Raw genomic sequence first — 18,863 nt, 5'->3', positions numbered from 1 at the left:
GCTTAGGAGAGCCTCCTAGATTGCACCCAGCTCGGTCGGGCACAAAAATCTAACTGAGGCTTGGAGGAGGGTCATAGGGGGAGGAGCCAGTGCACACCAGGTAGTCCTAAAGCTTTTCTTTTGTGCCCTGTCTCCTGCGGAGCCGCTATTCCCCATGGTCCTTACGGAGTTCCCAGCATCCACTAGGACGTCAGAGAAATACAAAACAGTATATCCTGTGGAACACTATATGGTATACGAGACCCTGATGCACTTAGCCCCCCAGGGTACAGAATATAGTGATAGCAATGTGTGTGATACACAGAATAGAAACCACACAGCAGCTATAGAGGCACACACAGTCACAGGTACAATGCAGAAATTATTACATATAACCAATAAAACTGCACTGGACTAGTAATACTACATATAGAGATGTATGTATACAGATAGAACAATGCACAGTAAACGCTGGATGTATATCACAGAATACTTGTACTAAATATACATATAGTAGTGCACTTGTTCTTAACTAACGCTGTCTAAACAACATGTAGAATACGTAAGTGTCCTGTAAATGTACAGCGCTGATGAGGCAGGTGGCTTTACAGAGGAGACAGTGCCCAGCAGTCCCAGGATCAGCGCAGCTATGTGAAATGGCGCCCAAACGCTGACAGGGAGGGAGGGAGAGAGAGATGCAGCTCCAGGGCGGGAACACCTGCTGTAGATGGCGCCTGGAGCTGGGGGAGGGGCTACAGGTCAGCGCCTTATCCCCTCTGCTGAACTTCACCACGGGGTACTATGGAGCCTATAACAAACGGATTTTTGTAAATCAGACCTGTGCTCCCTGCCCTGGTGGATATAGTGTCAACGCCAGCGGCGCAGTCCGTCTCCTGGGACCGCGACCAGATCGCGATTTACCGGCGGGTCCCACCTGGTGAACCCTCTTACCTCCTCCCTGAAGTGCGGCCACGCGATCCAGGAGAGCTGCAGCGGTGATGTGTGCCTGATGACCGGAGCACCTCCGCTGTAAGTACCCGGGAACAAGGCCGCGGGAGTATACAGTGCCGCTGAGGGAGAAAATGAAGCCGCAACACAGAATGTCAACATGACATACACTGCAACTAGTGCTTGTGCTGCGGCACTTGAAGTATTCTAAAAAATCTCTTTTCAGGGCTGCCTAGCGCAGCCCCCCCTGTTAATGACCTGCACTGCCGGCACCAACTTGCAAACTGAGTTCCATTGCCTGGAGGCGGGGCTATAGAGGAGGCAGTGCAGTGCATCCTGGGAAAAGTCAAACCTTTAGCCTGTTGGTGCCTCGGATCAAGATCCAACTCTACACCCCGATGTTATTCCCTGTGAAATACCAGTATACCCCACTGCAGAAACGCTCAATCCCGGAATTCCCAGGATTGCAGTAGGGATCAGAGAAATTGTAAGTGGAGGGCAGAGAAGAAGTGTGTAGGGAACAGCAAAGGAGGACGCGATGTAGGGAGCAGCGCGGGAGGACGCGATGTAGGGAGCAGCGCGGGAGGACGCGATGTAGGGAGCAGCGCAGGAGGGAGGACGCAGGGAGCAGCGCGGGTGGGAGGACGCGGGGAGCAGCGCGGGTGGGAGGACGCGGGGAGCAGCGCGGGGAGCAGCACGGGAGGGAGGACGCGGGGAGCAGCGCGGGAGGGAGGACGCGGGGAGCAGCGCGGGAGGGAGGACGCGGGGAGCAGCGCGGGAGGGAGGACGCGGGGAGCAGCGCGGGAGGGAGGACGCGGGGAGCAGCGCGGGAGGGAGGACGCGGGGAGCAGCGCGGGAGGGAGGACGCGGGGAGCAGCGCGGGAGGGAGGACGCGGGGAGCAGCGCGGGAGGGAGGACGCGGGGAGCAGCGCGGGAGGGAGGACGCGGGGAGCAGCGCGGGAGGGAGGATGAGGGGAGCAGCGCGGGAGGGAGGATGTGATGTAGGGAGGATGCGATGTAGGGAGCAGCGCGGGAGGGAGGATGTGATGTAGGGAGGATGCGATGTAGGGAGCAGAGCGGGAGGCAGGATTTAGGGAGCAGTGCAGGAGGGAGGATGCGATGTAGGGAGTAGAGCGGGAGGGAGTATGTACGGAGCAGGGAGGGTGGGTTTAGTTTTTAAAACTATTATAGGCCGCCAATGGCAATGCAGCATGAACAAATACTGACCGTGCCGGCGGCATTTCAAATGTAGCACTGGCCGCCAGCCAGTCAGAACGGGCAGTACGGCAGCCAATCAGGAGCCACTGCTGCGACCACTTTCCTGATTGGCTGTCGGTCCGCCAGCTCCCGTTGGCTGGCGGCCGGCGCTATATTTAAAATGACTCCGGCGTTTGTTCATGTCGCATTGCCGCCCGCATCAGCTTTAAAAACACCCCGCTGCCAGTGCCACCCCGGGCCGTGCTGTGCTATAGTGCCCAGCGCTGCCCGGCCAAAGTGCGCATGCGCAATGTAATCCCGTGAAACCTGGGATTGGAGGCTCCAATCCCAGGATTCAAATCCCGGCATTTTTGGGCCAGAATCCCGGGATTGGCCTCCCTAATGGGAACATACATATGAATAACCATTTTATTGCAATTTACCTACTACTAACTGCCCAGCATTACCTTGCTTTTTCTTTCCCATCTCCACCAACACTTCTAGTCCCCCAATAACATTCTCTCCACCTCCCTCTACTCTTCATTGTTATCATCATTGTTATCAATATTTGTTAATACAGCCCCAGCATATTCCACTGTACTTTACAAACAGTAATAAAAGATAGGTGATACTGGGTAAGAACAGTCATACAGGGAGGTAAGAGGGCCCTGCTTACAACCTTGCAATGTATTGGATAGCAGGTGTTTAATACTTTACTTTAAGACCATCCAGATAACAAGTGTATAAACTAACGGGTGGCTATAAGCTCCAGTCATACAGCAATTTGTGCTTGAGGTCAGAGGGTTAAGTATAGAAAAAGAACGCATGTAAGTTTTGTGTGAACTCTGCAGAGTTGTGGTAATCAAGTAGAACATATTAAGCAGTTTAAGAAAATGGTTCAGGAATTTGATCAATTATCTTTACGGACTTGTAACAACTTAATCAGAAATTCTGTGTATAGAGAGGCAATGCAAGGAATGGCCAAACAGCACCTGTCGGCCAACTTGCAGGTTACAGTCGAAAAATACAGCAAGCATCTTTGTAAGTCTATGATCAGTGCCCCCGTAAGGAAATCCCCCTGTCCACTTCACACTGCTACAGATCTGCATATGATAAAAGGTCAGCAGGTTATTGGACTGAATGCTAGTAAGCAAATATAGAACATCAGTGGCTGGGTTTAGCAGTAACATTTAGATGGAGAACTTTTCCATCAGGCCAAAGCTATGCAGACTATTCAGGACAAATGGACACAAGTGGAAAACCCTGAGTCTTTTCTGAGCAGCAGGCAATCTAGAACATGCTAAAGAAATCAGGAGCGAGAAGCCGCCAGGCAGGGTTATTGATCTGTCGCGCTATTCCATCTGAAGTTCCAGACCGAATTCTCCCTCAATCATTACCATATAGATATGGTTCTGTTCTCTCCTACAAACACAATGGCTAAATGTGTTTGACTACTGCTATACTATTAAAAAGGAATGGACACCGTAGCAAATGTTGACCACGTGGGAACAATCTTTCCTGTGTCTGCTCTAACCTGATTCTGGTTTGATTGTGGAAAATGCTCTACGCTCACATGCACTTCCAGAGCCTAAATGTGAACAAGCTCCTATAAGTGCCAAGAATGTGGGACTCACAGTTTCAGAACCCTGGCCAAGGAATGACAACCATGCAACCTCACGTTCTTGGCTTTTAAACGCTGTCAGATTCACAGTTTCAACTGCACCAGCATCAGGCGATAGGAGGGGAGGTAACTTTCTTAACTCCTGCATGGGCTGGACTTTTCTACAGTGTTAGGTGGTCTGAATACCCCTTGGCATCTACAGGTGTCTTTAGGGAAGAGTCTGACTCCTTGGAGTGATTTTCACATACAAATCTGTTGCATTAATTGTTAGAAATCTGTCAGAATAAAGACGTACCTGATTTAAGCAGACCAACGTGTAAAATGCTTCCCCTGCGGCCGTCGTCATTTCTGTATTGTGTTTTTGCAAGACCAACATGTCAAAGACCAGCTGTGAAGGGAAAGAAACAGGGTGAGGATATCGGCCACCATATGAGAGAGCCACTGTCCTGAAGGGAAAGTCACAGCTCCTACCTTTAGAAAGTGCCTGGTTGCTGCAAACAGCGGGGAGTCTGTGTCCTGGGCCTTCGCACACTGCTCCGCTAATGGGGTTAATGCCTCCAGACAGAGCTGGGACACCTCCGAGCTCATTCTTAGTGGCAGAGTTAAAAAAAAAAACCTCTTATTTTTAAGACATATAAGCTGCTCTAATCAATGTTAATTGGCTCCTGACAAGACATGAACCCTAGTGAGTATGTGCCCATGTGATAAGGAATATATAATAGACTGTAAGCACTACCGGGGCAGGGACTGATGTGAATGGGCAATATAGTGTCAGTAAAGTGCTGCAGAATGTGTGTGCGCTATATTAATAACTGGTAATAATAATATGAATGAATTACATATATAAAACACAAACTGGGCCTGATTCAGAGTCGTATGAAAATGCTCTCGGATCTACGGCTGCATTGCATGCTTGGAAATAAATGCCTCTCCATCTGTATTCAGAGTTGGTTGCATCTATGTAGCCTTACCTCCTCTATACATGCACGTGTGCAGTCACACCCAGGACTATTCTTGGTGCAAGAGAGCAGTGAAATGAGACCGATCTCTGCCTACGCTCACCACTTAACAGCCCACAATTCCGTCTACTGCACACTTACCCCATATGCCAATGCCCAGTTACACTCACTCAGCCGCAAGAAGTTGCTCAATGTTCTGCATGCAGACTCCATCGCATGTGCAGTTGGCACTGACTTGAATCAGAGCCATTTTATTATAAAAATAACGCGATTATATCCGTCTCTCACACAGAATGTTAGGTCCCGTTCCCCTCCACACTACATATTCGATATACAAAAGGTAAAATGTGGCAGCGTGAAGATCCTAAGTCAATAACATACTCCATAAAGCATTCCAATGTTTCAGTGTTTATAGGAACACTTTCATCAGGGAGCAGACAACTGATGAAAGTTTTGCTCCTATAAACACTGAAATGTTGGAAAGGATTATAAAGCGAATCTCTGTGTTAATGACTTAGGACCTGAGTGCCACCACATTTTACCATACACAATTTATTAAATATCCACAAACATTTATAGAACGAGAAAGGATACGAGGTCATCCCTAACTCAAGAGAATACATCAGACTCTTGAACAGGTCTTCTGGGAGTTGAGGAATCTTCTCAGGGAAAATCTCACATATAAAAGTGATCAGTTTGTAGTACTGGTTACAAAGTGACGGGAACTGGGAAAATGACAAAAAACACATTTTAACAGAAAGAACAGCACTGCACTACGACAAACTCTAGCTAAGGAGTGCTGAGACGCTATGTATGTTGCCAGAAACACATTGGCACAGCTGTTACACATCAGGTAAATGGCTTTGGTAACAATTTCATAATGAGCAATCATACAGAAGACCAACCTTTAGCAGATCTTGTGACATTAACGGCAGCACAATATTTACACCATATAAAACTACATCTGCCGCAGAAACCGGTCTGTTTGCTGCTTGTCCCTGCTCATGCGGTCGAAAAACTTCATCTAAAAGCAACATAAATTACAAGTTTATAGGTCAGAGTTAATGTACTAACATTATACAAAGAACACTAGCATGCTGAAATCATGGGCATCAATGTAAACGAACACTAGATGTACATGTGTATTGCATCAGGAGTATCTTATTAAAGAGAGACCAATTGGACCAAATGGAAGTTAGTAGCCGATTGGTTAGTACTTTATTTTTTTCCAAAGGCTTAGTACGTTTGCCCCTAAGCTACAAGCTCTGGCAGGGTCAGCCACAGAAAACCGGAGAGGGCAATACCCTATACACACCAGCCAATCACCACGCTAAGGGGCTGATCATAGGGAGAGAAGGCTTGTACTTGCATGATGTGCAATTTGATTTTGTGTGTTAAATTCCCCATATATTAGCAGGGTACAAGGTTTGTAAACGCATTTGAGGAGACAATGATTGTATAAAAACCTTCATCCTAAGGGGTGGAGATAGTTACGTAAAATGGAGCGTCAATTTTGACTCGTCTCCAGACACCTAATGGTAAACCCACATATTGCACCGACATGCAAGGCTGGTGGAGAAACATATAGTATAGATTTTTCCACATTTGCATAATATAATCAAATTAGGCAGACTTTGTAGCAGGACATTATGTGGTACAAACTGAGCAGAATCAAACAATGAGAACTCTAGGGGTAAATTTACTAAGATGGGAGTTCTTCTTAAGATGGGATGGTGCCCATAGCAACCAAACAGATTCCAGGTATCTTCTAGAAGGTGCTAGATAAATGAGAAGTAGAATCTGATTGGTTGCTATAGGCAACATCCCATCTTAAATAGAACTCCCATCTTCGTAAATTTACCCCCCAGTTGGCTAAATTGGACGGGTATGGCTACACTGGTACAGAAAAAGAGTTCAGTGTGGCCAGGTCAGATCCAGCGGTTTGACCAGACCAGTGACCAGTCAGATTTGGCGGAGTCTGCCAACTCCTGTATCTGACCTTCAGTGACTGGTTTATGATGGTTAGAAATGATTGATGCGAATAGAATCAGCGTTATGTTTTCAGCATTTAGAGCACTATGTGGAAAACATGCTAAATTAGACCTAGAAATGACCCCAAACTCTCTCTACACCTTCAAGATTTGTTTAGCAATGCCGCACGAGGTGACTGTAGGTGGTGGTGCGCAGCAATCACGTTGATATGCATAAAAATCTGTGAACTACAACAATTAACTTACTGGTTATATAAATGACCTATATAATGGATATCTGCATAAAAAGCTTAAAAATAAAATAAATCTTTTCCACCACTGATCTCTGAGCTATTCCCATTCTTAAGAAATTCCATGTAAATCTATATAAACTTTGCAATGCCCTAAATCGGCAGTCCTACCTGTGTCGCTGAAGTCTATAAACTCCTTTGACAGCAGATTAGTGAGAAGTTCCATGATGAGCAGGAGGTCCTGATACTGATCCTCCTCCGCAGTTACATCTATTCGCTTTCTACCCAGGTTGTTCTTGGAATATACCTGCAGCAGCGTCAGGCATGCTTCATACAGATTCATGGCTTTGGACTGAAAAGGAATTTCTCTGTGTTATGATAATGCTTAAAACAGGTCTAGACATAGGGGTTATATTGCCACCAAATGCTTACCAATCACACAAGTGTAAAGGTGAGCTATCTATGCTGAAAAAGTGTGAAAATAAAAATCTTCCAGTTCCTGACCAAAATCTCACCTCTGATCCCACCATGAATGGAATGCAAGCAATTACCTAACGCACCTTACTAACATTGATCTATAAAGCTAATTGCCCTAAATATAATTACATTTTAGTTTTCTTGTTGCAGCCACCCAGCCAGCAGTCAACAGCATCCCCTGGATTTCAGAGGTAACCATTCCCTTTAAACGAGACATGATCACCTAAATCTCCCATCATTTTTCAGACAGGAACTTTGAATCCTGCTGTTGGGTTGTACATAACATACAGATTGCTGAACACCATTTACAGGTAGGCAGCTGTAACAAGAACACTACAAAGTGACAAGTAAGGAGTCATAAGCGTAAGGGTCATAAGGCGGATTAAGGTTTGGAAGCAAAGCAGAAAAAGCAGGTAAGTTTGCACCTTGGCTAAACCATGTTGCACTGCAGCCAATATTTATCCTGCATGCAAATAAAGAAATAAAATGAATGTATTTCTACCCCTTGCATTGTAACATGGGCGCTAATACAGACTTGATCGCTGCTCTGCGTTTTCGCATAGTGGGCGGTCAGGTCTGAACTGTGCATGCACCGAAATGCACAGGTGTGACGGACCGCAGCAACAGGGATTGCCGGGCAGCAACAGGATGGTGCGAAAAATCCGAACGCACCGGTGATCGCAAGGAGATTGACAGGAAGAGGGCATTTGTGGGTGGCAACTGACCATTTTCAAGGTGTGTCCGGAAAAACGCATTAGGGACCAGGCGTTTGGAGGGAGGGTTTCTGACGTCAGCTCCAGCCCCCGATCATCCCAGTGGAAGAGTAAAAGTCCTGGGCTGCGTTGAGACTGCACAAAATTAGTTTGTGCAGCTCTGCTACACATCCGAACGCACACTTGCACAGCGAATTCCCCCTCCCCCTGTAGGCGGCGACTACCTGATCGCAGGGAAGCAAAAAACGCACCCTTGCGATCAGGTCTGAATTACCCCCACGGTTTGGCCATTTAAGTGCAATATCGCTAAATGTGATTTTTAACTTAATTTGCGATCTGTAATGCCCCAGGGACAGTCTGTACTTTTTAAAAGCATTTAACTAAAACAGTATCATCATAGTCTGGTATTTCTAAATGTTTAGCTCCTATAGGGATAACCAAGCATTTTGTTTAAAATAATACTTGTAGGTACACTAGTAGGTTCATGAATAAACATATACTGTAGCAGCTTAACATTGCACCACAATATACCCACTGAAAATTGAACACTCAAGACATTTTGGGGGGTGATGTATTAAAATATTGTGGATCCATCTTGGCGATGGCGGTGTGGAGGTTTCAGGAGTATTTAATTCTAACAGACTAGCAGAAATATTGCAGTCACCAAAATACAGGCAGAATATTGAAGGTTGAGAAGAACATCGCAGCGCCTGATTGGTTGGTCACAGGACCAATCAGGTGCCATCTTCCTGGTATCACAGCCCTTTTTCCCTTTAGAAAGTGCTCCATACCAGGAGAAAGGTAGCAGGGCTCCACAGGAGGCATTACCATGTCTGCTAATGAAGGGGAACACCCCACGTTAATGTATCACAAACTCACTTAAGTGACCGCAGTACTCACCTCTCCAAGGTAACAAATCTGTTTATGTGCAACTTCTACAAAAACTTCTATAATAAGGTTCACAGTCTCTGGGGTATTCTTGTAGACTTCCATGAGGCCAATGCAGTTAGTTAAAAAGTCCATTAGGAAATTAAAGAGGATGGCCACGTTGTCTATCTGAGTGGCCTCAGCTATGCCACAGAGGGCTTCCAGCGTGGCTGTGATCTCCTGCTTCACCTCCTCCTCTTGGCAAATTTGCTGGAAGTTTTCTTGGTTTATTACATTCAAAAAGCGCTGCTGTAGAGGCTGCAGAACCTGTCATTCAGATACAGTGTCACCAATGTAAGGAACAGAGCGATGCCCCACCATCACTTTATCAATGTATGCAGTTCTGAGAATTTAATTGAATAAAACATCAGCAACATCCCCAAAAATATCTATGGCTGAACACTGTTGAATAGACCGAGGCTACAACTACATTATATGCTAATAACGGTCATAGGACTCCTCTATTGGTTTACATCACAGTTGTTTATTTTCACTGCCCTTGGATACAGCACAAAACAGTTTACCCAACCACGTACACCCAATTCAAAGAGCAGAGCAATGCTGTATGCAAGGGCAACATAATCTTACAGTACCCTTCCTGTTAAAGGGACAGAACTACTGCCTAGGCCAGAGGTTCCCAAACGTGGTCCTCACAGCACCCCAACACTCCAGGTTGTAGGTATATCCATGGTTTAGTACATATGGTTAAATCAAATTGACTAAGGTGCTAATTAAGTCACGTGGCCAAGCATGGATACATTTAAAACCAGGACCGTTGGGGTGCCTTGAGGACCGCGTTTGGGAAACTCTGGCCTAGGCCATAGCTCAAGGTGGAGGGGGGGGGGGGGGTTGTACTTGGGAAGGTGGTATGGGGGCTCTCAGGCACTCACATTTTAAACCCCAGGGGTCCCCAGAGCCGCATTAAACCAGGGAAAGCTCTCAGAAAGTTACGCCAGCCTAGCTTTTGCTTCTGGCTCTGTAATGTCATTACATTGTTAAGCTACTGAGTAGAAGTTATACAGTAGTTAGCCAATTCTTTCACTTTGTCAGGGTCAGACCACTTGATAAATACGGTAAGCACAGTAGGACGTTCAAAAGAAAAGTTACAGGAGGACAAATTCATCTGCGGATGGACTACAGCGCTGTATTACCAACAGGGCAGCTGAGCTATTACGTGGTCACTTTGCTGGAGCGCTGCACCTTAAGTGATGAGTGGTGACTACAGAAGATGTGCTGTAAATGAGGTGTATGTGGCACAGCCAATAAGAGAGAGGATCCTTCCTAAGAGATGTAGATACCACAGCTATACAGAAGCCAAAACAAAGGGTGATATATAACAAATCAAAACTTACACCCCATTAACACGATCAGTTACCCAGTCCTACCATATTTGCAACATACACTACAACTTTAAAGTCGCCACACACATACACATGAGGTGCAGCGCGCCAGCAAAGTGAATAATAACCCAACTGAGTAGACTGGACATCTCCAACTAATAGCAGCGTCCTAGAACATCTACAGGAAACTATATAAAAGAAATATCTAATATAAACGGGTGTGATATAATAGATCTGCACTGTCTTGGTAGACAGTCAATAGGCCGACAGGTATAAAAGGTCGACACAACAATGGCTGAAACATGTTTTTCGGGCTAAATGTTGTACAGTTCATGTTCTGTGTCCACAATCGTAACGTAGACACGCCACGCTTCGGGCAAGGTGGTTCGCTGTGCTTGCCGCAGGTTACTATTTCCAATCATAGTCCATGTGGATAGTAAATTAAGCAAATGTTGGGAAAAAGTGAAAAACCCCAAGAAACACGTAAACCATTTATGCCTCTCAACCATACAGTGTTGACCTACTGACTGTCTACCCAGACACTGTAGCTCTTTCATCCGTATACCATATACCAATTTTAGAACAGGTCCATGTAGGTTCTGTGAGCAAATCTCATCAGCCGCCCCCCCTTACCTCTGTCCAGTACTGCTGTTTTGTGTCTGAGTCCATGTGAGCAAAGCCTCCGAGGACTAGCGCTTTCATGAGCGTCCTCTGCACTGAGCTAGACAGGAAGTGTAGGGGAGGACTCCGCCGTGCAAACTGCTTGGCCAGGTTCCACCAGTTCTCGCACTGTATGACCAAATTCGCCCTACAAAACACAATCCCGCAATCAAAAACCCACTGAAGCAGAAGAAAACAAATCCAGGAAATTTGCACAATTCAGTAAATAAAGTTTATTAGCATGGTGCAAACTTTCAGCAACCATTAGCATGAATCTCAACCTTGAAGTGGAGTAGGCAACCTGCGGCACTCCAGCCGATGTAGAACTACACATCCCAACATGCCTGAACTGCAAAACTGTGATAGGGCATGCTGGGATGTGTAATTCCACAGGTTGCCTACCCCTGGCTCTAGAAGAAGCTATTAATGAACAGAAAGATCTCATAGGTTGGTCTGGGTTATTACACATATTTGCACCATGTTACTAAATCACCTCTGCCATCAGTAAACAGGAGCATGAGTTTGTTACCTCTCTCTCCTTTCTACCAAGGCAACCAGTAACTGGACAGTGTCGTTAGCCAGCTCCTGCTCAGAGCTCCACACAGACAGATTACTGATCACTTTCTCCAGAAGATAACCGATTATCCACTGGGACCCTTCTGTGTCCGCCCCGAACGCTGTGTTTAACGGCAGGCTGATCTACAGGGTATAGTACAAGGAAAAACCATCAGTAAAGACTCAAAGGTCAGTATTCAAATGATATATCACGCCCATTCTCCTATCGCAGGTGGTTCCCGTTATCGCGCGTATCGCACCCATAGTAATCAGGATTAGCTGTGTAACGGGTTGGGTGCCCTTGCTACCGCGGGGGTAGCGAGCTGTAATGATTATACCACGCCCGTTAGCAGAAACAGAACGGGCTTGGAAGGGGGTGAAAAAAAAATTGAAAATCGCCCATTGTGACATCACTACAAAATATGAGACTGACCAATCATAAGTAACTGCACCAGATGGAATGGGGTCATGGTGTAGTCCTCATTAGTACCAATATGGGAAATCCTCAAGCCTGGAGAAGACTACTCTTATCCCTACCTGGTCATACAGTTTTTTATCCATAAGGAGGTAAGTCTTCGCCCAGCGTTTAAGAAACCAGACAATGTCCTTCCCCATCTGGGGGCTTAGTAGATGTGTTAAATCCGCCCTTGTTGCTCGAGACTCTACTTCTGATGCTCTCAAGACAGCCGAGAGTAACCTGTATAACAAAGACAAACAGAGTTACACCTGTACAACCTACAGCTGGAAGCCACCAATGGTATCTCTGACCAACACTACTGGTTTAAACTTCATATACTCTGCTCCTCACAAATAACAGACAAGGAACGGCAGTTTTTCTACTATACAGGTGGTATAATTAGAGCAGTGGTTCTCAAACTCTGTCCTCACGACCCCACACAGGTCACCTGGCAGGGGCGCGGTGTATCACCAACTATCACATTTTAAAAATCCACAGGTGACCTGGAAAACGTGAACGGTGGGGTTCTGAGGACAGAGAGCCTGTGAATTAGAGCATACAAAACATGTTACTATTCAAATGGTTTCCATATACAGGCACTGGTAGGGTATGCCTGCACTTGCAGCTGGAGCGTCACAGTTGGCCTGAGCCGGGCAGAACATTGGGGCAGATGTATCAACCTGGAGAAGGCATAAGGAAGTTATAAACCAGTGATAAGTGCAAGGTGATACACGTACCAGCCAATCAACTCCGATATGCAAATTAACAGTTAGGAGCTGACTGGCTGGTGCGTTTATCACCTTGCACTTATCACTGGTTTATCACTTCCTTATGCCATCTCCAGGTTGATACATCTGCCCCAGTATTCTTAATCATTACATATGCAATCTGTTCTAGGTCTCGAGGTTGCTTGTACGATTGAAGTAAGTGGTGTGGTCATCTACAGAGCGCAATGGCACAGCGACATCATGTGGTCACATCACTGAAAGCTTGTTCCTATAAGGACAGTTACTGACTATAAAGAATATTATTTCCTATAAATGACCGTGAACCAGGAAATTGGTGTACGGCTGACCATATGCTAGACGGACCTGATAACAGAGTCTGTCCTGTTACATCCTGGTATAGATGACGCCTTCTCTCCAGGAGATCCCAGGATCTGCAGTGTTGTGTTGATGTCAACCTCTGTTGATTGTTTAATTGAATATTCCATTACTTCTGGAGGTATTAATAGAGTCTCGCCCTGAGCATCATCAGCTAAGAGGTAGCCTGTATAATAAACGGAGACAGCAGTTTATTTGTTATTATAAGGCTGATATAATTACTTGGCAGCAGAGAGTGTCAGAATACATAAAGAACCTCAGACTACAGCAATTCCAACATACGTCTCCAACGACACAGGCTGAGATGTGATATAAAGTGGTCAGGAGACCTAAACCAACATGACCTCAGATGTGAACTCTTCCTAGAATCCCAGACTGACCTCCTATGGAATATGCTGTACACAGAATCATTTAGGTGTCTGCCTGTACTGCATCACAGCCACCTAATTCTAGGATAAAATCAGATGTGCCCCACTTTCTGCATGACATCCACACTACATCATCACCCAAACTGACAGACACCCACACTGCCAGGATAGGGTTAACAGACAGGTTTTCTTACGTCCTTGATGAGGAGCTGGTTTGCAAGAAGGCCTTGGGAAGGAGATGGGAGTAGCAGGACACTGCACCTGCTAGTGCTGTGATTATGCCATTTAGAACAATAGGGGAGTGTGTACTAACAGGACACAGATTATTAGATGAGCGAAGGGAATAATGAGAGCAGCTTACACCTTCCATCTGGGACAAGGTACGTCGTGACCAGACACTATTGTTATTCCACAGGGCCCCCGTGTGACAGAGCAGACCCGACAGGGTGGCTCAATAAGTAAGGTAACAAGATATCTCACATGTGTAATGTTCTCTATTTCATACTAATTCTCCGCCAGGCCAGAGCAGGCAGACGCTGCCTCCCTCACAGCCATTATACTGCACCTCATATCAGTCATACTGTCCCAGCATCAGTTGTAGGATGGCGGGGACACGGACACACATTGAGGTGCGTAGTGTGATCAGACTTCTGCAGCTAGAAGGCACATCAGCAGCTAAGTTCATCGCCAACTTGACGGGGTGTACGGTGATAACGTCATGTCACAGAAACAGGTTTGGCTGTGGTGCACTGCCTCGTATTATTGATCGTCATAGTAGCCAAATATTAGTATATCCAACAGCTATTTGTGCTAATTCATATCCAATATATCTTGCTTATCCAAGGCATATATGTATGTACAATATATCTTGCTTACTTAATAAAGTAAATTCATGTATCTTTTCTGAATTCTTTGAGGTGTCACATGTTACTGCTGTACAGTTTACCAAGGTAATTCAGACACCTAGTGGGGAATTCAATTAGCTGTGGGGTTTACCCTGTGACTAACTGCGGCGCAGGGAAAGGCTACACAATAAAAAAAGCCTTTTTCCCCTGGGCCCAAAAAATAATAATTTGTGATTAACGAGCAGAAACTGTTTTTTTTCCCCAGCGTGCGACCCAATATTTTTGTTATTGAATTCCCCCCCTAGAATGACACACACTACATGCCCACACCCAAATTAGACACCCTTGTGATGCCAGCATCCATAGACACCCATGTTACGCCACCACCCAAACTACCGACACCCACACAATATCACCCTAACACAAGGACACCCGTAAATAAACTTTTATTATAATATTACCTACAACAGAAGTGCACTGCCTACGACTCTGGACCCCAGAATGTTTTCAGGGTCCCGTCCTTGTCCCAGAACAATGGCATCCTGACCCTTGTGATCCCAGCATAAAAACACAATGTATTCCACAGTCACACTTAATACTGGCAAAAGCATTCTGCTACAACCATACACTGCCCCCTTAATGCAATCACTGATAGCACGCAACCACTAAACTAGCACTTCTACTGAGGTACGCCCCAAACAACCATGCACTCTACACAACAATGATACAACACGACACTAATACCACCACATAATAAGGACCGCCATAGTGAGCTACAGCAGGCTGTGCAAGATGTACACCATAATGTACAAACACCCCCCCCCCCCCCCACCCCACCAATGCTACTGCAAAGTTATACAGACTAATGGGGGTAATTCCAAGTTGATCGCAGCAGGAAATTTTTTAGCAGTTGGGCAAAACCATGTGCACTGCAGGGGAGGCAGATATAACATGTGCAGAGAGAGTTAGATTTGGGTGGGTTATTTTGTTTCTGTGCAGGGTAAATACTGGTTGCTTTATTTTTACACTGCAATTTAGATTGCAGATTGAACACACCACACCCAAATCTATCTCTCTCTGCACATGTTAAATCTGCCTCCCCTGCAGTGCACATGGTTTTTCCCAACTGCTAACAGAATTCCTGCTGCGATCAACTTGGAATTACCTCCAATGTACAGATGACACTGCAGTATATATACTACTCTGTAACCCTTTAGTACTTCAGCCCTCCACTAGGCAATAACGGAGTCCTATCTCCAGGGCTCAGGCCACAGGGACAGCTGCTGTAAGCTCGGTAACAGTCATCCAGCCAGCATTACCAACGGTAAATGATTCTGTATCATGTTCCGGGAATCGTGTGCCAACGTGAACTAACTTCATGTGTGCAGATGTGGAAAGGAGACAGACCGTACAAGCAGGGAAACAGAAAGGCGCGTCACTCACCTGTAACTAAAATAAGCCAGTGAATGTCCTCATACAGGTCATCCAGCACTTTATTATCATCTATAGAGCCCGGCCCCGGTGAGGCCAATAATTGCTGCTGGTGCCTTTGTAGCTGCCCATGAAGTCTCGTCACTCGGTCCTCTAACAAGCTGAAACAGTAGAGTCACACGGATTTCAATAGAGTAAACGGCTTTCTCAGTGACACGCACAACACTAACAGCTTTACACACACTTATTTACAACAGAAGAGTTGGGGTAAAGAGTTGTCCTCCCAATATTAGGGAGGGAGGGACAGATGTGCGCATGGCCAAGACATAGGGGCAGATGTATTAAGCCAGGAGAAGTGATAAAGCAGTGATAAGTGCAAGGTGATAACGCACCAGCCAATCAGCTCCTGTTCATTTACATATTGGAGCGGATTTGCTGGTGCGTAAACAGTTAGGAGCTGATTGGCTGGTGCGTTATCACCTTGCACTTATCATTGCTTTATCACTCCTCCAGGCTTAATACATCTGAGTGTGAAAAATAAGTGTGTTCCCAGAAACCAGGCGCGCCCTCATGCTTCCCGGTAGGCATATATTGTGGGAGTGACTGCACGGCATGCCCCAGTCTCATCACGCAGAGTGCTTGCACAGCTCCCACGCTCTGCCAGCACAGTGTGGATGACGTGCGGCTGGGGCAGTGGGACACAGTACCTGTAAAGCAGGTCGGTCTAGCTTAAATCAGGTTGGTGGGGACTCAGTCATGTTGTCCAGACCTTTTGTCTAATTAACTTTTTAAAACATAATAAAATTCTTCCCACCCGGCTCCAGTAATCGTTACTAAGGGCCTGTTTCATAACAGTGATCAATGCAAATGCATGAATAAATCTGACTGGACAGTTGCTGAAACCTCGGTGGCTATTATCCAATCAGCATTAGAAAAACATTTGCCTTGAGCAGTGTATCAAATAGAGATCTGTCCTCGTACACACGTCCCTCTTGCACCATAAGATGCGAGATCTTGTGTCTTAGTTTGCAAATAGTGCACTTGGTAGTTCGGATTAGTGTTTTGGTGCGGTTAGGTAGCAGAGTCTGTGGGGTAAAAAAACAGGGCTATTTGGCGCGGTTTGAAGTTCAGAGTATGTCGACACATTTGTAACTACTGGCAGGGTTTAGCTTCTCAAACCCGCACAAGATTTCTAAAATAAAAAGTAACTAAGCTTCTCTGAAGGCAGAAACTGCAGCGTTCTCCCCAGCTAGAGATAGGTTATACAGTATCTGGAGGTGAGCGGCACGCCCCCTACCTGGTCAGCAGAGGTATGCAGTGGTCTGCTGCTATTCTCCCCAGCATGCCCACACTGGCCAGCTGATCAGAAAACAAGTCTCGATCATCTTCTTGTATTTCGTTTATTTCTTCCTCCTCCCGGGAGGCGACACCATTGGCAGTCTGGTGGCAGGACGAAAATAACACAGCAACGCATGATTATCACAGACAGGAGCAATGCAGCACTGTGTACCAGTCCTTGGCTTATTACAAACCTGACTGTCAGCTTTGCCTACTTGTGAGCCCAGCACTGTGTACATAAGATATACTTGGCATGCTGCCACCTCTCAGGTCACTGACATGAGGATTATTTTACTATTGACATTTATATAGAGGCACAATATTCATTTGCGCTTTACAATTGGGGATATTAGACAAACAAGACTGATGGTTGGAGACGCAGTTACGCGTCATCAAGCACTTCATGAACCTTTTTTCCCTCCTGCTTTTTATACCTATACTGAGGAGGTATTCCGTGTGGGGCCCTTATTTATTCATACTGTTCTCTTATTTTACTATGAGTACTCCATTGTATGTCATTTTATGTTTTGTTGGTTTTATTTTCCACAAAATATGTAAATTGATTTTTATTTATCTGATTTACCAACAGTGTGCTTGCTGCTTGTACTGTAATTGCTTGATGACATTCTTTAATACAGTGGTTCACAAAGTGTGCGCAGGACACTTGCAGGGGTGCCTTGGATTGGTGGGCCAAGACCGATTTAAATGCTTTATGGTCAATGTAATAGACAGGACCAGTGCTGGTGGCTGCCAATTATAAAATATGTGGACAAACAGAAGCTAATCTTGTCCCTCACCACATAACTGAACCTAAAGATAACATATAAACACAATTTACTTAACTTAATAGTTCTTTATAGATTTCTCAGTAAGAAACTTTTGGCCAAGGGGTGCCGGAAAAAAAATTCTGTTACTCTAGGGCGCCCTGATTCAAAAAAGTTTGAGAAGCACTGCTTTAATACATTGCTGTATATATGCGGACAACTGTATTTTATACTGACTCTCGCCAATCGTGTATGCTTTTCTGAGTGCTGACTTGCACCGTTACATTTTTTTTTTTATTCAATGAAAAGAGACTGGGCAGCACACGGGAGCCACAGGTAGGCGGGCCCTTCTTGCAGGCTTACAATCTGTGGGACAGAGGTTCCCAATAAGCAGTCCTCAAAGCACCCTAACAGTCCAGATTTTAATGAAATCACTGGTTGGGCACATATGGTTACATCAAAATGTATGATGTGCTAATTACCGAAAGTCACCTATGCTCAAACATGGAGATTCTTAAAACCTAGACTGACTTTAAGGTAGACTGAAACGTTAGCAAATAAACATTCTTTATCACTGTCCAATTCATCAATTTACTAACATTCGATTTTGAAATGGGTTTCAAACTCGAATTCGATGTGTGCTGATTTTGACTAGTGGTTTATTGCTTAGTTTTGGTAATCCGTTTCAAAATAAAACATACATTTGAATATATACGTAATCAAATGAAGTAGAATAAAAAACAAAAACAAACACTTCCTTATGTATTCCTATTGGACAAAACAGTCCACATGCAAGAAGCTGGTGTGGTTCCTCTAATTCTGGTTTGCGTACATCACCGATGGTGGGATGCCTGTGCTGGATTGCGTACATCACCGATGGTGGGATGCCTGTGTTGGATTGCGTACACAACCGATGGTGGGATGCCTGTGCTGGTGTGCATACATCGCAGATGGTGGGAT

General features: G+C 45.5%; 1 protein-coding gene across 1 annotated transcript in view; it reads right to left on the bottom strand.

The window, feature by feature from the left end:
- The window catches only part of XPO4 (exportin 4), a 238,563-nt gene that overhangs the window by 11,704 nt on the left and 207,996 nt on the right, over positions 1-18,863 (bottom strand). Inside the window, exons 11-22 of the mRNA XM_063951629.1 lie at positions 17,099-17,241; positions 15,814-15,962; positions 13,146-13,323; positions 12,135-12,294; positions 11,572-11,741; positions 11,016-11,190; positions 9,016-9,309; positions 7,097-7,277; positions 5,610-5,728; positions 5,299-5,429; positions 4,217-4,334; positions 4,041-4,133 (exon numbers count right to left, since the gene is read on the bottom strand). Coding sequence (XP_063807699.1) covers positions 4,041-4,133; positions 4,217-4,334; positions 5,299-5,429; positions 5,610-5,728; positions 7,097-7,277; positions 9,016-9,309; positions 11,016-11,190; positions 11,572-11,741; positions 12,135-12,294; positions 13,146-13,323; positions 15,814-15,962; positions 17,099-17,241 — 1,911 coding nt within the window. The remainder of the gene's footprint in view (positions 1-4,040; positions 4,134-4,216; positions 4,335-5,298; positions 5,430-5,609; positions 5,729-7,096; positions 7,278-9,015; positions 9,310-11,015; positions 11,191-11,571; positions 11,742-12,134; positions 12,295-13,145; positions 13,324-15,813; positions 15,963-17,098; positions 17,242-18,863) is intronic.

Source organism: Pseudophryne corroboree, chromosome 2, assembly GCF_028390025.1.
Source record: "Pseudophryne corroboree isolate aPseCor3 chromosome 2, aPseCor3.hap2, whole genome shotgun sequence".
Taxonomy (NCBI): domain Eukaryota; kingdom Metazoa; phylum Chordata; class Amphibia; order Anura; family Myobatrachidae; genus Pseudophryne; species Pseudophryne corroboree.
This window is presented reverse-complemented; position numbering and strand designations above follow the sequence as displayed.